General features: G+C 32.5%; 2 protein-coding genes across 2 annotated transcripts; both read right to left on the bottom strand.

The window, feature by feature from the left end:
* Positions 1-279: 279 nt before the first annotated feature.
* HELRODRAFT_169363 (hypothetical protein) lies at positions 280-2,075 on the bottom strand (the record flags this gene model as incomplete). Its single annotated transcript, XM_009015187.1, has 4 exons — positions 280-364; positions 449-582; positions 942-1,085; positions 1,293-2,075. The coding sequence occupies 4 exons, from the start codon at positions 2,073-2,075 to the stop codon at positions 280-282; spliced, it is 1,146 nt and encodes a 381-aa protein (XP_009013435.1).
* A 733-nt stretch (positions 2,076-2,808) lies between these two features.
* On the bottom strand, positions 2,809-12,237 carry HELRODRAFT_169362 (hypothetical protein; the record flags this gene model as incomplete). Its single annotated transcript, XM_009015186.1, has 7 exons — positions 2,809-3,029; positions 3,694-4,112; positions 4,896-4,983; positions 10,433-10,516; positions 10,867-11,013; positions 11,585-11,875; positions 11,988-12,237. The coding sequence occupies 7 exons, from the start codon at positions 12,235-12,237 to the stop codon at positions 2,809-2,811; spliced, it is 1,500 nt and encodes a 499-aa protein (XP_009013434.1).
* Positions 12,238-18,184: the final 5,947 nt, after the last annotated feature.

Raw genomic sequence — 18,184 nt, 5'->3', positions numbered from 1 at the left:
GATAGTAGTTTTTGTTGCACAAAAGTTTAAATACAGGGATGATATGTAAGCGGTTTAATAAAGAAAAAAATGTTATTGATGATGGTGATGACATCAGTTTTTAATGATTATGACGTAAAGTTAATTGTCACCATTCAAAAGTCACTCATGTCACTATTAACTTAATTCACCAAGAAACCATGAAGATATCAAAGGTTAACTTCAATCGAACTTGGTTCAAAAATATTATTTATTTATTTTTCCTTCGTCTTCAATCATCTTATTTTCAGCATTCACTCATCAACAATCATCATTTCTTTTCAAGTTCTCCTTCTCAACTTTTATGAGTATACTCGGAACTATTCCTAAATCTCTCTCTATAACCCTGCATATATAACATGAATAAGAATGTTAAATCATAAAACATGAATGCCAGTGAACAAGTAGCAGGAGAGAACCAGCCTCAAACTCCATCATCGATTCGTTGAGTATCTCTTTGGCAAGTCCCGTGTCTTCAATCTGGTTGGCCAACTGCTGCCTCAGTTCTTCGAGTTCCTCAGTCTGGGAGATGACCTTCTTAGTCAACTGGTCCACAAACATGTCCTGAACAAATGATTTATAAACTCTTTATAAATTCCATTCATTGATGTCAAATGATTGTTTATTTGGTTCATTTCAATCATTTTTTTAATATACAGTGAATTTTGGGGCATTTTAATTAATTTTCATTTTTTTTGGATTGCCATATTTAGTTTTTATTTTTTGCCCATTTCTTTTCACCTTAATGTCATGTGATGTTTTAAATGAAATACATATGTTGAAATTTAAGTTAAAAAAATTTGTTTACAATCAAACAGGGTAAGATACTAAATTATATTAAGTGTTATATTTGAATGCAGTTATGTTTGATAAAATATACATTGTTTATCGACAAAATGATGTTTTTATAACAAAAATTGAACTTGTTTCTTCTTGAGTTGTTCTGCCTTGTTGATCTCGACGTTGGACTTCAATGCAGCCCTTTTCATGAGAGCCACATCAGCTGCCATGTTGTCTCCTGCATTCTCCAGATAGAAATATTGAAGATTCCACTTCTCCAACTCTAACTGTCAATTTGGAAATATCAAAAATGTCACTGCCATTAACAGAATAGTTGAATAAAAAGAGATAAAAAAGATAAAAGTTGATTTCTTCTAAATATTCAACTCTAAACACCACAATGCAAAATATTATATATATGATAAAAAATAATATAGTGTTTATTTTCGTAAATGTTGCTTTCAACTTGGACATTAGTAATTAGAGTAACCAACTTGTAGTTGAGAAATATCTTGCTTGCCAGATGTCAAATATGAAAGCCCGTCTTCAAACTTAACTTTCAATGTTGATAGATCAAATTCACTTTTCTGTCTGTCAGCATTTAATTTCTCAAGATCCTCCATATGTTTCTGCAGCAGTGTCTGTTGCTTGATGAGGTCCTGTTGAACACTGTACAACTGCACTCCAATATTCTCCCTCTCAACTTTCTTACTTTTCAATGCTTCACTGAGTTCTTTAATTTCTAAAGTTAATTTTGCTGTTTGTTTTTCAAGTAGGTCTTTAAGAGATTTCTGAAATCTTTTCATCTGTGGATGATCTGGATCTAACACTATCAACTCATTGTCCTTATTATCACCAAAATCATTTTCATAATTTTTATTTAATTCACCAGAGTCCATGACTGAACTTTTGTTCTCAACGTTATCACTGGTCTTTTTAGTTAACTTTTCATTTTCGTTTTCAGGCTTGCTAATAAGATCGTTGTCATCAATATTTTTAAAATTTGTAGCAATTGAATTATTAATATTATTTTCTTCGATAAAATCTTCATGATTTATTTTTTTGTGTTCATCAAAAACTTCAGACTCGAAATGAAAATCATTCATTCGATGGAGAATCCTCTTCTTGACATCCTCAATGTCCTCCGAGATGGCTCCATCCCTGCCGCTACTGAAGCTGCTTCTCCCACTGTCGACAACATCCTTTTCACGCCTCCTCTCAAACTTTTCGTCGTCAGTTATATTTTTATTTGCAGGTTTCTTGTTAGATTTTTTCATGGTGATAAAATTTTTTTGAAATTATAAAACCTTATTTATTATTTATAAGCCTTGAACACAAATCTTTCCTAATCATGGTAACAAGTGCTCGTTGCTATAGTAACCAAAACCAAAGACTATTTATCGCGTTTTTGAAAAAAAAGAGCCTTCGACTTTTTTTCTTTTTTGAACATTAAAAATTATTTTATAATTCTACATTTAAAAACAACTTTTTGAAATTTTAAAACCATTTAATTGAAAATAAACATCATAGTTAATAAAAGACAATGATTAAAAAGCTTTGAAGAACTGAATCAAAATAATCGAAGACACGCATGAAAGTTTGAAACTGATGGTTAAGTATTTAAAAGTTAAAACCTAAAATTCATATATATAAATATATATATATATATATATATATATATATATATATATATATATATATATGAATAAATATATATATATATATATATATATATATACATTATGCATATATATATACACAATTAAGTTAATTATAGCAAATAAAATAGTTTCTATAGACAATTTGACATTTAATGTAATGAAACATTTAGACTATTTTAATAATTCTTTTCATTTCATTTCAATCACAGACTATATAATCAACAATATGAACTTATTTTCAACGAATGTATGTATTGATTGTTCCCTCATTTCAATTTTCTTCATTTACTAATTCAACCAGTCATTCACAATCCAATTGAAATTAAACGGTGGATCTGTCGTTAATATTTTAATCATCCACTTCATCACTTTTCACCGCCAGGTATTCATTCTTCGAAAACTTCCTCAACGAGCCCCTGCTCAATGTTGTGCTCTTCCCGCCCTCCATGATGTCGTCATCGATCACGTGACCAGGCGTCCTGTCTGCCATGTTCGTCAGCACTAGAGATCCTTCCGCAGTCAAGTCGTTTTTGGAGTTTCTATGGCAGCATGATATTTCTGGCGACGTTCCTGTGTTTGGAGTTTTTTAACGGATCATTCTACGGTTGTAATATTAATTTGCATTCAGAGCAGCCTTCAAAGATGAATGTTTTTTTTCACGATTCAATCTCAATTTTTAAAAATATTTATAAAAAATTTAAAATAAATTGTTGCAGTCCACCGCAAGAGTTACTGTTATTTTTGGCAACGCCATTGTATTCATCCCAATAACATTTGTCGCATACATATTCATCACATTAATATTTCTTACATGCATATTCATCACATAAACAATCCTTAAATACATATTTATCACATTAACAGTACTTACATACATATTCATCACATTACATTCCTTATATACATATTCATCACATTAAGAACCATTACATCAATTATGGATCAACAGAATAATATTCATAAAAATATTGTTCATTACACGTTAAATTGTTAAACTCTATTACAAAAAATTAGTTTTCTAAGCAGCAAAAATGGACATTTCAATTCTTACAAGCGGTCACAACTTTTTCATCTGATTGAAGACAATCCAGCCAGCTCATACAACATGACAGCTCAATTTTAAAAGATTTTCAAACTGATTTGAAATGAAAGTTGTCGGGGTGGGTAGTTCATGATGTTGAAACTAGAAATACATTTTTAGCTGAAACTCAAATATATTTTTGAATCAATTTACCTGTGAAAGAAATAAGTTTAGTTTGATCACTGTAGCAACATGTAGGCGATTGTTGATTGGCTAAACAGGTACACGTGGTTTGCTGATCCAGCGAATAGGAAGGCGGCGGATGGTCGTCGTAACAACGGTGGCAAGCGGAAATGACGTCAGCAGAGATGTGCAGTTGTTGTAAGTGTTCTCTGTCTGTGTTTCTGTTGAGGCTGTTGTTGCTCATTTGACGATATTGTGGTTGTTGTGGCTTGTGTGGATGCATTTGTAGCTGTTGCTGCCGATGAAGCTGGTAATCAGGATGAACGTGATGCTGGTTCATCGGTGGAGTGTTGTAGATGGTCTCATTGAAGTTGGTGGTTGTTGTTTTGTTGTTGTTAGCTTTGTTGCTGCTGGATTTGTGCTGCAATCTGTTGCGGTTGGAACTTTCTCTGTTCGGTTTGTTGCGTGCATGTCATTTTGCTCATATTTATTATTGCATTTCATTTTTATTCACAAAATAAAACGTTTTAAAATTTCTGCCTATAAAAAAATATAAGGCATATAAAAATTGCCTGAATTAAACATGTGTGATATTAACGAATCATATATTTACGTGAAAGATCTTAGTGATTCACAAAGTAACAAGAATTTCTTCGTTGAATGAATCTTCGCAAACATTTTCTATAGAGCTCTCACAGGCTCTATAAAACGTTCTTTTTAATTTAACAACGCGAAACAGCAAATAGTGAAGAACGACCTTCGAAAGAAACAAAAAAACAAACAAACATCATCATCAACAACAACAGCAACAACAACAACCTAGATTGCCTCAACAGTTTAGAAATAATATTCAACAAGAAAATGGCGCAAATAGCAACTTATTAACAACAACTTATTAACAACAACAACAACAATAAATTGCAGGAATGACTAAAATCTCAATTGTGACTAACTTAAACAACTACTTCCAACAACACAACAGAACAATCAAATAAAAACAACAAAAACATCAACATAACCGTCATCTGCGCATCACAATAAAAAAAACCATTTTTTTTTAAATTACAGGAAAATATATATCAGCCATTATAACTACAAAACACATCAGCTGCAACAATAAATAATATCAACAAGTACACATCAACTACAATATCACAATTACAACAACAACATTCACAACAACAACAACATTATCCACAACAACAGCAACAACAACCATCTACAACAACAACCTTCTCTTGAGAATGAATATGCCCAGCAACAGCATGGCACCAAATGTTCCACCGAGCAGTATTCCAACCAGCACAGCCGTTATGACACCTGCTGAGTGGATGCGTGGCCAGTGGTGGTGGCGATGATGGCGGTTATGATGACGATGCTATGATGACGAATGATGATGGTGGTAGTGATGATGATGATGAGGAAATGATGATGAGGATAATGATGATAATGACGACGAATGTTATGATTATGACATTGCTCATAACAAGCATGACGACAACCATGATCATGATGCTGATAGGACAATGATGATGATGATGATGGTGATGATGATGATAATGGTGGTGATGATGATGATGTTGGTGATGATGATGGTGGTGGCGATGATTGCGAAAGTTACGTTTAGAATTAATGACTAGAAAGATGATAATGATGATGATTAATAAATTTTTAATGGCGTTGATGTAATGATTATGATGATGATGTTGTCTTGAGAGATGATGACGCTGATGATAAACAACGCTGATGACATGAGAAGTGATACAAACGATGTTAAGATAAATTAATCACCGTGATGATGAGGTTGCAAGTGATAGCACAACACAGATCAATGTAAAAATGATAGGGTACTAAAAATGATGATGATGATGATGATGATAATAATAATAATAAATAATAATAAATAATAATGATTATGACGATTATGACGGCAAAATGTCTACAATGATGAATGACGATATGAAAGTCAAAAATAGGACACAAACATCACAACAACGGTAACAATGATTGGACATGATGATGATGACGATGATGATGATTAAACACTTTTAGCAAGATTATACCAACAGATGATGATGATGACTTTTACGAATATGATGATGATGGTGATAACAATTTTTCATTTGTTTGAATATTTGTTTTGAAATTTTAAATGAATGAGTCTCTGGTTAAATATTTTTATTTTCAATATTCATACATTTTTACAACATTTAGAAAGTTTGTTTAAATTTTTATGGAATATTTTTCAACAGTTTCCATAAAGTTGTTCCCATTTGCTGTTTCCAATTAAGTTTACTTGGATGGATTTTATCCTATAAAATTCTTTTCAAGTGCCAACATTGGAGAATGATGAAATCTTAAAAATGAGTGAAATGAATTGCTGATAACAAATATAGTCCGTTAACATTTAATAATATTTTTGCACCAGGCTTTTCTAAATGACCAAATATAAAAATATAATTTTTGTTGTTTATGTTCTATTTTTATTTACATTCTTTTTTTATTTTTATCTTTCATTCTGCTCTCTCGTTCATATTTTGAAACTCTTTGAAAGCACTGCAGAAGGGTAGATAAACGTTAGATTGATCGATTGATGGATATACTATCACGACCACTATAACTACTTCTACTACTACTACTACTACTACTACTACTATTACTAGCTTCTACTACTACTACTACAACAACTACTACTATTACTACTACTTCTATTACTACTACTACTACTACTACTGCTACTACTACTACTACTATAAGTACTTCTGCTACTACTACTGCTGCTTTTACGTCAACGTCTGCTACTACGGCTATTATTGCCACTGCTGTTTTTAATCCCACCACAACACCACTCATTCTGCTGTTACTACCATCTCTGCCTCTGCTGCCGCCACCACAATTACTACAACTACGATTTGACTGAAACTTTTCCACGCGTCCCGTCTGTGAACTTCCGCACACTGCACATCACACCCACATGCGCATCACATCCACAGACACCCATGCCTCCCTCCACTCTCATACATATGCAGGCACACCGCACGTAACTCCGTCTTAAAGAATAATACGAGCAAACGAAATTTCACAAGCATTTAAAAAATATTCTTAAGCATTTTAAACACGAACAACATGACCAAAAATAGAATAAATAAATAAATAAAACAAACAAACAAACAAGCGTACATACGTACAAGCATAAAACAAGTTATGCTGATAAACACTGTTGCATTTTATAATGGGAAAATTTGCAAAGAAAACATCGCATGGATCAGGGACGAGTATGGATTTGTGTTTCAAAATTGCTTCACGTGCACTGTTAGTTATCACTACGTTACCTAAATATCAGCCAAAACACAAACGCCATCCCATACAACACATACAAATGCAGTAGCACATATACAGGCACATACACACATCAGCACAACGATATAGGTAAAATTTTTTTTGAGATTGTGCCACTTTGCCAAAAATAGACAATTGTGTAGCTTTAGCTCAACTGGGTGGTGCTAACCCGTGTCTCATCGAGGTTAAAATATTGAAAAATTGAATAAATTTGGAAAAAAAACCTCATTTTTTGTTTGTAAAATGAAAACGGTTTATCTTCACCCTAGAAACATGATTTTGATCACATTTGTTTTGATTATCTCTTTATTCTCATTAAATTTTCTTAACACTATTTGGATACGACCTATGGTTTCTTAGATATTTGCATTTTTACCCATCTACCACTGAAAAAAGTTGAATTCTTATATTACGCAATAGTGCATAATATTAATTTAAAAACTATTGAAGAATAACTTCTAAAATTGGACTAATTGTATTTTTGAGAACTGCTGTTGGAAATGTAATTTAATTTTGGCAATTTTTTATATTTTGAAAATTTATTATTTTCATTTTTTCTTTCACAAATTTCATTATCCCGTTATTTAGCTAGAAACTACAATTTCTGAGATAATGCAACAACATCCAACATACCCAAGAAACAGATTTTCTCAACATATTGTATTTCACATACATAAAACAACTATCATAAAAATAATTTACATTCTCATTCATTCTTGAGAAGTAAGAGGCTCGGATGAACAGGTTTTTGAGCAGTTAACGAGGCATAATTTTGGATTAATAGGCAAAGTTTTTATGTTAAATTGAATGTCATAAAAAATAAATTGCGGCAAAATAAAATGATGGTTTTTCTAATATTTCAGATAATTAATTTGATTTAATTGATGATTTGATTTTACAGTGGTCATCATTTATTTCATATTCTCCTTCTATAAATATATGTTTGACCGCTATTCACCAGTAAATTGAAGAGTTGTCGAAAAAATAAGAAAGATTGAGGGTACTCTGAGGTTTTGTTTTTACGCTTCATGAAATAAACTTGTTAAAAAAAATTAAGTGCAAGTGGTGGACGATTTTTGAAAATAAACTGAGATATGTTTACAAGTTTTTTTGTAATTTACTAAATAATTTATCAACTGCAAATAATGATTTTGTTTGTGCAAATGCTGGTTTCGCGGTACGCCCAACTTTTACCTAAATATTTTTAATAAATAAACATTTATCGCTAAACCTGTTTTTCTAAATCTATCAAACTAAACTGTTTTCTGCAGAGGTACAATTGCAGAGCACAAGAAGCTGCAAACGTCTTAGCAGATTTAGATAAAATGAAGAAAATCACAAAATTTAAATTAAATCAATTAATAGAATTTAAGTGACCAAATTGCCGAAATTTAGTTACTTTTTTAACAGTAATTTACAAAGAATACAATTAGTTCAACTTTAAAAGTTATTCTTCAATGGCGTGTTGCCATAGTACAAAAATTCAACTTTTTCTTTTTTTTATTATTCAGAAACTATAGGTTGTAGCTGATTGTAGGTTGATAATAAAATTTGAAGAGAATAAACAGATAAACGAAATGAGACCAAAATCTTGTTTCTAGAATAAGCCGTTTTTAGTTTACAAACAAAAAATTTGATTTTTTCCAAATTTTCTCAATTTTTCAACCACGATGAGGCACGAGTTAGCTAAAACTTCACAAATGTCATTTTTAGCCAATTTAAGGGGTTGCTCCGTTAAGATTTAAAAAAATGTTTTTGTGACCACCCTAATACAGACACATCAACACATACACACAGCTAGCTTGTTCATGCAGCTCGTTACAAGCAAAGCAAGCAAACAGATAGTTTTGTTCATTCTACTAAACGCTTCAGGGACTATATGTGCTCAATGAAGTTTTTTTTAAATAATTTGTATTTCAATTAATTAAATTACGAAATAACATCTTAATTTTGCACTGAGTATGAATAATAAGTTTTTATTTTTATAACAATGAAAATTGTGTTTCAGCGGAGACACACAAATGTAGTTGTTGAAGTTGTAAAAAGATGTCCATATTACTAAACCAGTTTCAGTCTTTACATTATTTGTTTCTGTCCATTTTGTAATGTCCTTTCTGTTTAATGTATATATATATATATATATATATATATATATATATATATGTATATATATATATATGTATATATAATTGTTAATACAAGTTTATGAAAACGATATATACATATAAAAAATTATTAAGTATGTATGTGTATATATTACATTGTCGGTCATCTAATTTTTGCAACCAATCTTTTTGCATGGGAAGGTTAATGTTGCGGGGCGTTTTACGAGGGCAATGAACGGCAGCCAGTAATAAGCTTCGTTGGGGCGACCCTTGCAGACTTGAAGAGATTAATTTCTGAAGGACTCCATTCAAAGTGCTGTTCGTGTAGGTTTCAAATTTGCTCAATCATTCCCTCAATGTCATCTATTGGTTTCATTCGATTTAATATATGGATTACGCTATTATAGCACCCTCGTTTCAATTTTTTAAATTTCTTTTTAGTTATTGAACACTAAACATTTTTTCAATTTAGATTTTTCTCCGAAACCCTAATAAGGGGCTCATTAACGTTTTTTTGTTTTGCCCTCAATTAGCAATTAATTTCGCGTAAGCTGTCGTTCATTATTTACCCAAGATGAAAATTTTAAATCTGCAAATTCCTGTTTAATAATCATCATATTTTTGGCTCAGAATTCGCTCTCATTTGCATCGCATGCCTGATGTAGACTTGAACTAATTATGGAGTCCGTATGAAACTAATGCCACCGAGGCATCGTGTTCGACTTGGTTGGGTTTCGCATTTTCAAGTTTACAAAATCTTCGCTGCGTTTTTTGTTTTGACAAAATATAATCAGATTATTAACTTAAAAATTGATTTTGGACATCCTAATTATCACAACTCATTTGCTTATTCAAGTTATTGAAAACTTTTGAGAATCAATTTATTTCCAAGTTCTTGATCATTGAATGCATGAATGCATTATGCCACCAAACTAGCCAACTATCTAATCTTCCAACCATCTACCCAAACACTCAACCATTCAACCATCCAACCACTTAATTATTTAACTACTCAGCCATACAACCATCTAACAACCATCTAATTATCTTAACCTCCATCTATCCAATTATTATATCGTCAAAACACCCATACAACCACTTAACAATCCAATTATTCAAAGTTCCAATTGTCTGGCCCTCCAACCATCCAATCATCCCATTTTTTAACCACCTAACCATCCAACCATCCCATCCGAACTTCCAAAAACCAACCAACGCAATCACCCAATCATCTAACTGCCCAAACACCCACCCAACCACTTAACCATTCAACCACCCATTTATCCAGCCATCCAATCATCCAACCATCCAACAATTAAATGCACCTCTATCCAGTTTCATTTCCAGTCTTGGCATGGCAGATGGTTTTATGTGAACAGCTGCATTCTCGCGTGCCTGGTTGCCTCCATCTGTACCAAATGTTTGTTTTCTATTATAATTATATAATTATTATTAAAATTATTATTATTATTATTAATTATTTTTTGTTAGCTCAATTTAATTATCGGAAATTAGATTAAAATTAAAATTAATATACATTTGCTGTTAATTTTACGAGTTTTGAAACAAAATTTAACAAGTTTTAAAATGAATGTCCCGTTATGTTTTCAATTAATAAAGATGAAGTATTAACCAACAATCGTGATAACTATGCATCTTGAATGTGCAAAAGATAATAGCAACGAATGTAGACATTGGCAGATTTGGCTGCCGAAATGTTTTGAAATTTATGTTAGAAATTAAGTAGAAGGAAACGGACTGCAGCTTCCAACAGTTCCCTTCCAAATCCCATCTTGACAAGTCACGTGCCAGACTTGACCGGACGTGTTACAAACGACGTTCATGTTGTCTTCATGTCCATTTGTGAATGTGCCGTCAGGTGGCTTGTAGTGGCTGCAGCCGACCACTGATAACGTTTTTGTTATTTATCAGTCTACAAACATTTTATTATTAACATTATCTGTTTTAATTTTGATAACGCATTTAAAGAACTTTTTCTAATTTTAAAATGATTTGCAGTTGCTGAAACATTTTATGTTATTGAGTTATGGATGACTATTAACACGATATTTTCAAGGCAAACACATCAACGCACAAACACATCAACACACAAACACATCAACACACAAACACATCAACACACAAACACATCAACACACAAACACACAAACACATCAACACACAAACACATCAACACACAAACACATCAACACACAAACACACAAACACATCAACACACAAACACATCAACACACAAACACATCAACACACAAACACATCAACACACAAACACATCAACACACAAACACGTCAACACACAAACACATCAACACACAAACACATCAACACACAAACACATCAACACACAAACACATCAACACACAAACACATCAACACACAAACACGTCAACACACAAACACATCAACACACAAACACATCAACACACAAACACAATAGCACAATATTTCCTGTGAACCTTTGAATTCGAGTAGTGGCAGCCTCGCGTGTTCTCGTTTTTGAGACGATCCCGTGTAATGTACCTCCAGGCGATTTGTCTTGGAAAGGAAGAACCTCATCTGCGGCTTCTTGACCCCGGACACGCAGGCGGCATAGAACATCTCCTCCTCGCCATCCACGAACTTCCACGCGTAACCACAATATGTTGCAGAAGAAGTTGAAGAGGAAGGAGGAGGAAGAAGATGTTGTTGGTGTTGCGGTTGGATGGGTGAGTAGTTAGGGTGCTGGTGGTTGCCGATGCCCAAATCATCTTTTTAAACAATTTTGTTTTAAATATAAATTCACAGACTTTGCCTTAAAAGAACTACCTTCATATAAATTGTCTCCTTGTTAGAAAAATTTCAATGGACTAAAAAAATAACCATTCAAAGGTACTAAATCGGAACCGTCCATGAGCAAGAGGGTGCTTGAAGGAACTCTCCAGGTAACATTGAACTTTCTTCCGGGGTCTGTTTCTAGAATCCAAGGACAAGATTTGGTAGTGGCGTCATCATGAATGACGTAAGGGTCGGAGGGATGAAAGTATTGGAAGTAAGGATGCAAAACCAGGAAGCCATTGTTGATGGTAGGAACGTTAGAGTCCAAGTTGGAGTTGGAAGTTGCTGTCGTCATGTTGATGATGGAATGGCTGTTGTTGGCCGTGCAGTCATTTGTGTAGGAGGCTGTTGTGATTTTGCGTTCAAATGTTTATTAACCCTGCAGTAACTTGTGTTATTTTTAATCGGTTAAAATAGAGAAGGTTTTTAAATTGATTTGACTAATTTAATTTACATACAGTCATTTTATATTTACTTTACTTGATTTCATCAACTTTTAGGCTTTTCTGTAAGTTAAAAATTTAAACACGCGCACCCAGTCAACGCATGAAGAATGCAGACCATAATTATGCGCCAACGCTCCAACGATATAAAAACTTTCACAAAACACAAAACGATCATGACACGCACGAACAATTCATTCATTCATTCATTCATTCGTTCGTTTGTTCGTTCATTCATTCATTCATTCATTCATTCATTCATTCATACAAACAGAAAATTTGTTTAACTCAGCCAAGCACAAACAAAGGTGAGTAAATACTTTTATTGAATCTTTTATGAAGAATCACATTCTACCTGAAAAGACCCACACAACAGCAATGATACATCCACCTGGTGTGAGCGAGCATACTTTAATCGTAACACTTGCACAGCGCATGGATCGTGTGAAATGCACTTACTCATCATTTGTTCTATGGATTGCTACTAATGTCAAAGCAAAAATTAGCTGACGCTTTGCTTTAACTTTTATTCATTCTTGTAGATTTAAAAATTAATGAAAATTTCAAATCAGTCTCTAAATTGAATGGAAAGAAATAAAAAAAAACTGCTCATACTTTTTGCGAACTTGAGCATTATTTGCTTGATGTTATTACTAATGATTATTATTCTGATGTATTATATTGACACACAAATATTTAAAATTTTATTTCAATTAGATAAACTATTCTTACCAAAAACATTGATGACTCAATGACTTGAAACTTTTCATGAAATTTATGAAATTTTATTTTAATTACTGGGATACACAAGCTGAAGAACTGGATACGTTTTTTATAACAGTTTGTTTTTTTTACGTTACTTAGCTCTCTCTCTTTGATCTTCATTTCGAGAAACTTACTCGAGATTTTTTCATTTATCGTTTTTACTAATTACTTTGCTTTTCATGTGACGAGTTGGTGGTGGAACGGTTAAGATGTCTTGCCCTGCAGCTGCACTAACCTGGTTCGATAACAAATATATCAACACTTGTCACGTGCCATATGTAAGATGCGTTCATTTGTGCCTATTCTGTGATTTCGTTGATGATGCATCTAAAAAATACTTAAGAGAGAATTGTAAAAATGGAAAAAATTGTTAAAAGATTTATATTTATATGTCAGGTCTTTGTCTTTCTGGCAACGCCAAATTAATGAATATCTTATTAAACGATCAAATAAATGCTTGTTGAGACAATTAATTTTTACTTTTATTTGTTATGATGGTTAGCTTGGGTCTCAATGTTAACTTAACTGAGTCTCTTCTTAAAATTATGGCTGCTGCTAAATTTATTTTTCTCTCTTTTTCTCTTTTTTTTCCTTTACTTTCTCTAGCTATCTCTTTATTGTTAAATATTTTTGTGATGAATCTGCTTTTCAGATAGGTCCTTCATATTGAACACATCTTCCGTTTTCTTCACTTTCTTAAAAGTTTTGGTAGGTCACATTTTGTGGATGCCTGTTTAAAATTATATGTAAATGTTTGAATTGCGAAATAGCACTTAATTCTGTTGTTGACTCACTCAATATCAATACTTTTGTGAGCAAAATTTAAAAAAATTACTATGTACCAAAATGAAAATTGTTGATTTAGGTTTGTGCTGTTCTGAAAATAGTATTCCCAAGTTTGACGTTTTTTGAATGTTCACAATATTTTTCAAACGTTGTAACTCAACGATCATGTTATGTATTCCAGGCAATATATCTTGCATCCGTTGAAATTGCTCAAAGTCATGAAAATCATCAACTTGGTACGTTGAACAAAATTATGCACATCTAACCCATTGATTACGCTGATGTTCTACGTGAAGTTAAGTCGTTCGCCACTAATTTTTATGGGAATTGAAGTTATATTAACGTTTATTTTCATATATTTTGTGTGTCAGGTTTCTATAAACATTGGAGTTTAACATATAATTATCTTTAATTATTGATCCATACAAGACTTATCAAAATTCTAGGAAAAAAAATGTCGGCACCGTTGTTCTGCACGATTTCTGGCATCTACAAACAAACAAACAGTAAATTAATTAATGAGACATCGCAAAATGTAAGTTATATTTAATTTTTCATCCATAGTTTGGTGCAATTATTATTTTGGCTTAATTTAAACAGAGCCTATTAATTTTAAAGACACTTTTCTACCTGATTATAAAAAATAGTAAAATCGTATAATGCTTTACGACTGACGTTTTGATAAGCAATCTAAGAACGAATAATAAAAGTTGCTTTTTAAATTATTGATCGCGAACATGCAGATAAAGAATAATCTACGCACATCAAACTCGCCTTTTTTCGACCCAAAGCGTTATTTTTTTATCTATTTAATTTATGGCGAAAAATTATTTACTTAAGAATTTACCGACCAATATAAATTTTTTTTTGCTGAAAATTTTAATAATCGTGTGCGTTCAAACGGATAATAAAAACATTAAACTTGGTAAAACAGAGCATGGAGAATTTTCGTGCATGAATGTGCCTGGAAAAACGCTGAAGCGTACTTATGTGTGTGGGAGGTCTAAAGCCTCACACCTCCACTCCTCTTCCACATCTCCAACGACACTGCTCGTGCTCACTCTTCAGACAGGTTATGCATTCATATCTCTATGAACTTTCTGTTTTTTGCAACATTTCAAATTAATAATTACTTTTATCCGCAGTTTTTTTCATGCAAGCATTCGAGTAAATGTCTTTTTCAAATGAGTAATAGGTTTGACCACACGAAAAGATAAATTTTTTTATAAAGATGATAGGATTTAAATTCGAAAAACGTTTTTTCAAAAAGAAAAATGCGCAATTGGTGATCAAAAATTTTTGTTCTAAATAAACTAGCTCAAATATTAAAATATTTTACCAAATGGCAACCATCGACATGAAATGTAAAATCCCACAACGGTGGTTTGACTTCGCTAGAGTTGCAGGTAGTGGGAGGAAAATTTAGGTGTTGTTTTGTATTGTAAACAGTTTATAAAGGTACTATAAAATTTTCTTCCTATTTTTTATAGGGACAAGCTCCTGACGCACGTATGCACCACACATACCCCCGTGCTTAAGCCAATTGCGGCCAGAGAGAGAGGTAGAATTAATGATGTTTGAGTTCATAGATCCGAATACAACTGCTGTAACTTGACAATTATTCACAAAAACTTAGTTACGGGCCTTTCAAATAATTCTATTGAATTGAAAATAATTATTACATTTTTTAGCATTCTGATTTGTTTTGCAAACAAGTTGAACAATTTGAAGATGTTCCCTAACGAGCCTATTTCCAAAAGTTTTCTTATTTTCCCCGACGGTTGTAACATTGATAACTGTAGCGCAGAGCACGGAAGACACGCACGCACCAACGAGAGAGCGAGTGTGTTTACGATGCCTTCATATTGCAATCGCTCATAAAACGAAAAAGAAAAATTGTAATTAAGAGTTAATCGAAAAAATAAGGACGCGCTGGTCTTAAATCTACATGCATTTTCCTTGATTTATTAAATCACATTTTTTAAATTTTACAATATTGGGACAAATATAACAATTTTTTTTTCAATAAAGAAACTATTGAAAAGCTTACTCAAAATATTGGATACAACAGAGCGCACGATTAACCCAATGGATATTGGACATGATCAGATATGAAGGAAGGATAAATGCGGATATTAATTAGAACAGACGTACCAACTATTTATTTGCATGCGCTGTGCATGGCTTATGAAGCGAGCAACATGTGAATATATAAATGTTAACGAAGTTTAAAAGGTTCTGGTGTTGCAGGCTTCAGTCTGGCGAGAAAATTTAAATAGCAAGCGTGCTTGGCTCGATGCGAGGATGTTCGCGTTATGGTTCGCGTGAATATGTCTCCGTATATCTCCGCCTGTGAGGTCGCCAGTTTGTATGTCTTACAAGCTCATATACAAAATGTCTCGAACGTAGCCGCTCGGATTTAAAGCGTAATTATTACAAGATGAATGTGTTGGAATGAGCATGTTTATGGGAAGGCATGTTGGATGCACACGTTTTTATTTTTGTGCGCTTAGATGCATGTCCCTGGTTGAGTATTTTTGTGTGAATGCAATCTTGGTTTTTGTAAGTTAGTGTATGTTTGTTAGATTCATGAATTTTTAAGTTTGAAGTTTTGTCGGTTTTTTTGGTGTTAAAATTTTGTTTTGCAAACAGAGGAATTTAGTGCCAGTTTAATTGTTGAGCTGCCTATTTGGTAATAAGTTTCGTTGTTAAGATAAGAGTTTTCAGTCGTTTCGCATGTTTGCATGCCAGACAACTCGTTGTGAATTGTAGTGGGCGAGCATGGTTTGTGACGAGATTGTTAGTGTGCCGAGATATGTTGTTCCATGCGCCACGGTATGATGTCACGTTTAAATGAATGTAACATCCACTTCTCATGCGTTTTATAATGCATGTCGTTTTGAAAAATGTTTGTTGTATACTGGTCTGTGTACAATCGTAATGAGTTTTTTTTTCCAGTCATTCTCTGATAAACAAATGAAAATATTTGAGCACATAATTTTAGATACAGAAACAAAAAATTATAAATTAGTCACAGTGTTGAGTTTGCGATGTAAAATGTGATTGAACATACAATTTTATTTCCGAATGCAATATAAAAAATTTTTAAAAATTTTAAACTTTTCTTGTTGAAGTTGAAACAATAAAATATTTTTTTAATTTGATCGACCAAACAACATTTATTTTTTAAAAAAAATTATAGAAAATAATTCTCCTATACTTCTAATACTTCTCCAATGGTTATGTTAATTATCTCCAAAAAAATTTAAATAATGCGTAGTTACTCTACTTTTCAAAAAGCATTTCAAGTTTTTTTAAATTCCAAACAGTTTTTATAACTGCTTTATATTTTAAAATAAATACATTACAACTAAAACAATACATAGCATGCCTACATAAAACGAGCAGATCTGATATAAAGAAACAAACACGAATAAAAAAGAATGCTGTGACATCAAAACCTCCGAAACGGGCGTCGATTTGTTTCTCATCGTATCAAATCCCCACAAATTGTCCATACGATGAAAAAAAAACAAACATTCGCAAAAGAAAGCTGAGACACGAAAATGCGAACCTCGTTGAACAAACACACAAGTACGTACGATATATTAAAATTTCAAGCATGCTCAAAAAAGTTTCAAATTAATAAACGTATAAAACTTTTATTATTACCCTTTGTGTTTTAATTGATTTAATTATTTCAACATTTTCACGCATTAAAAACATAAACTTTTAGATATTTTTGTTTGTCTGACAATTCGTTTATGAGATCAGATTAATTGTTTACCGAACTTCAACTAATATCTTGTCGAAAAATCCCGATGAAAAATTTCTGCTCATGATATATCAACAGTCGTTCGTGAGAACATTCACTAAGTAAACATTTCCATCAAACATTTTCAAGCTAATGAACTGGTACAAATTTTAAAAACAAGTAATAAACAACAAAACGATTCAACGAAGCAGAAACAAATAAAATGCAAACAAACATAAAGCAGGAATTAGCACATTAAGAATATTTAGATACATACAATGCGTGCACCAGTGTACATCTGTCTGTACAGTGTCTGTACACGTTCCTTGCACGAAGGCCCGTGTAGATAGACGAACGTGAAGATGTACACGAATGCACGCAAATCTTCATAATGTACATAAATAGAATGTAGGCCACGTAGGTATAAAAATATATTTACTGTTGTACATTCCCAGATGTCCACCGATGCATATTTGAATCTTATACAAACATCT

This window comes from Helobdella robusta (assembly GCF_000326865.2).
Source record: "Helobdella robusta unplaced genomic scaffold HELROscaffold_15, whole genome shotgun sequence".
NCBI lineage: Eukaryota > Metazoa > Annelida > Clitellata > Rhynchobdellida > Glossiphoniidae > Helobdella > Helobdella robusta.
Note: the sequence above shows the minus strand (reverse complement) of the source record. Positions and strands in the feature narration are given on the sequence as shown.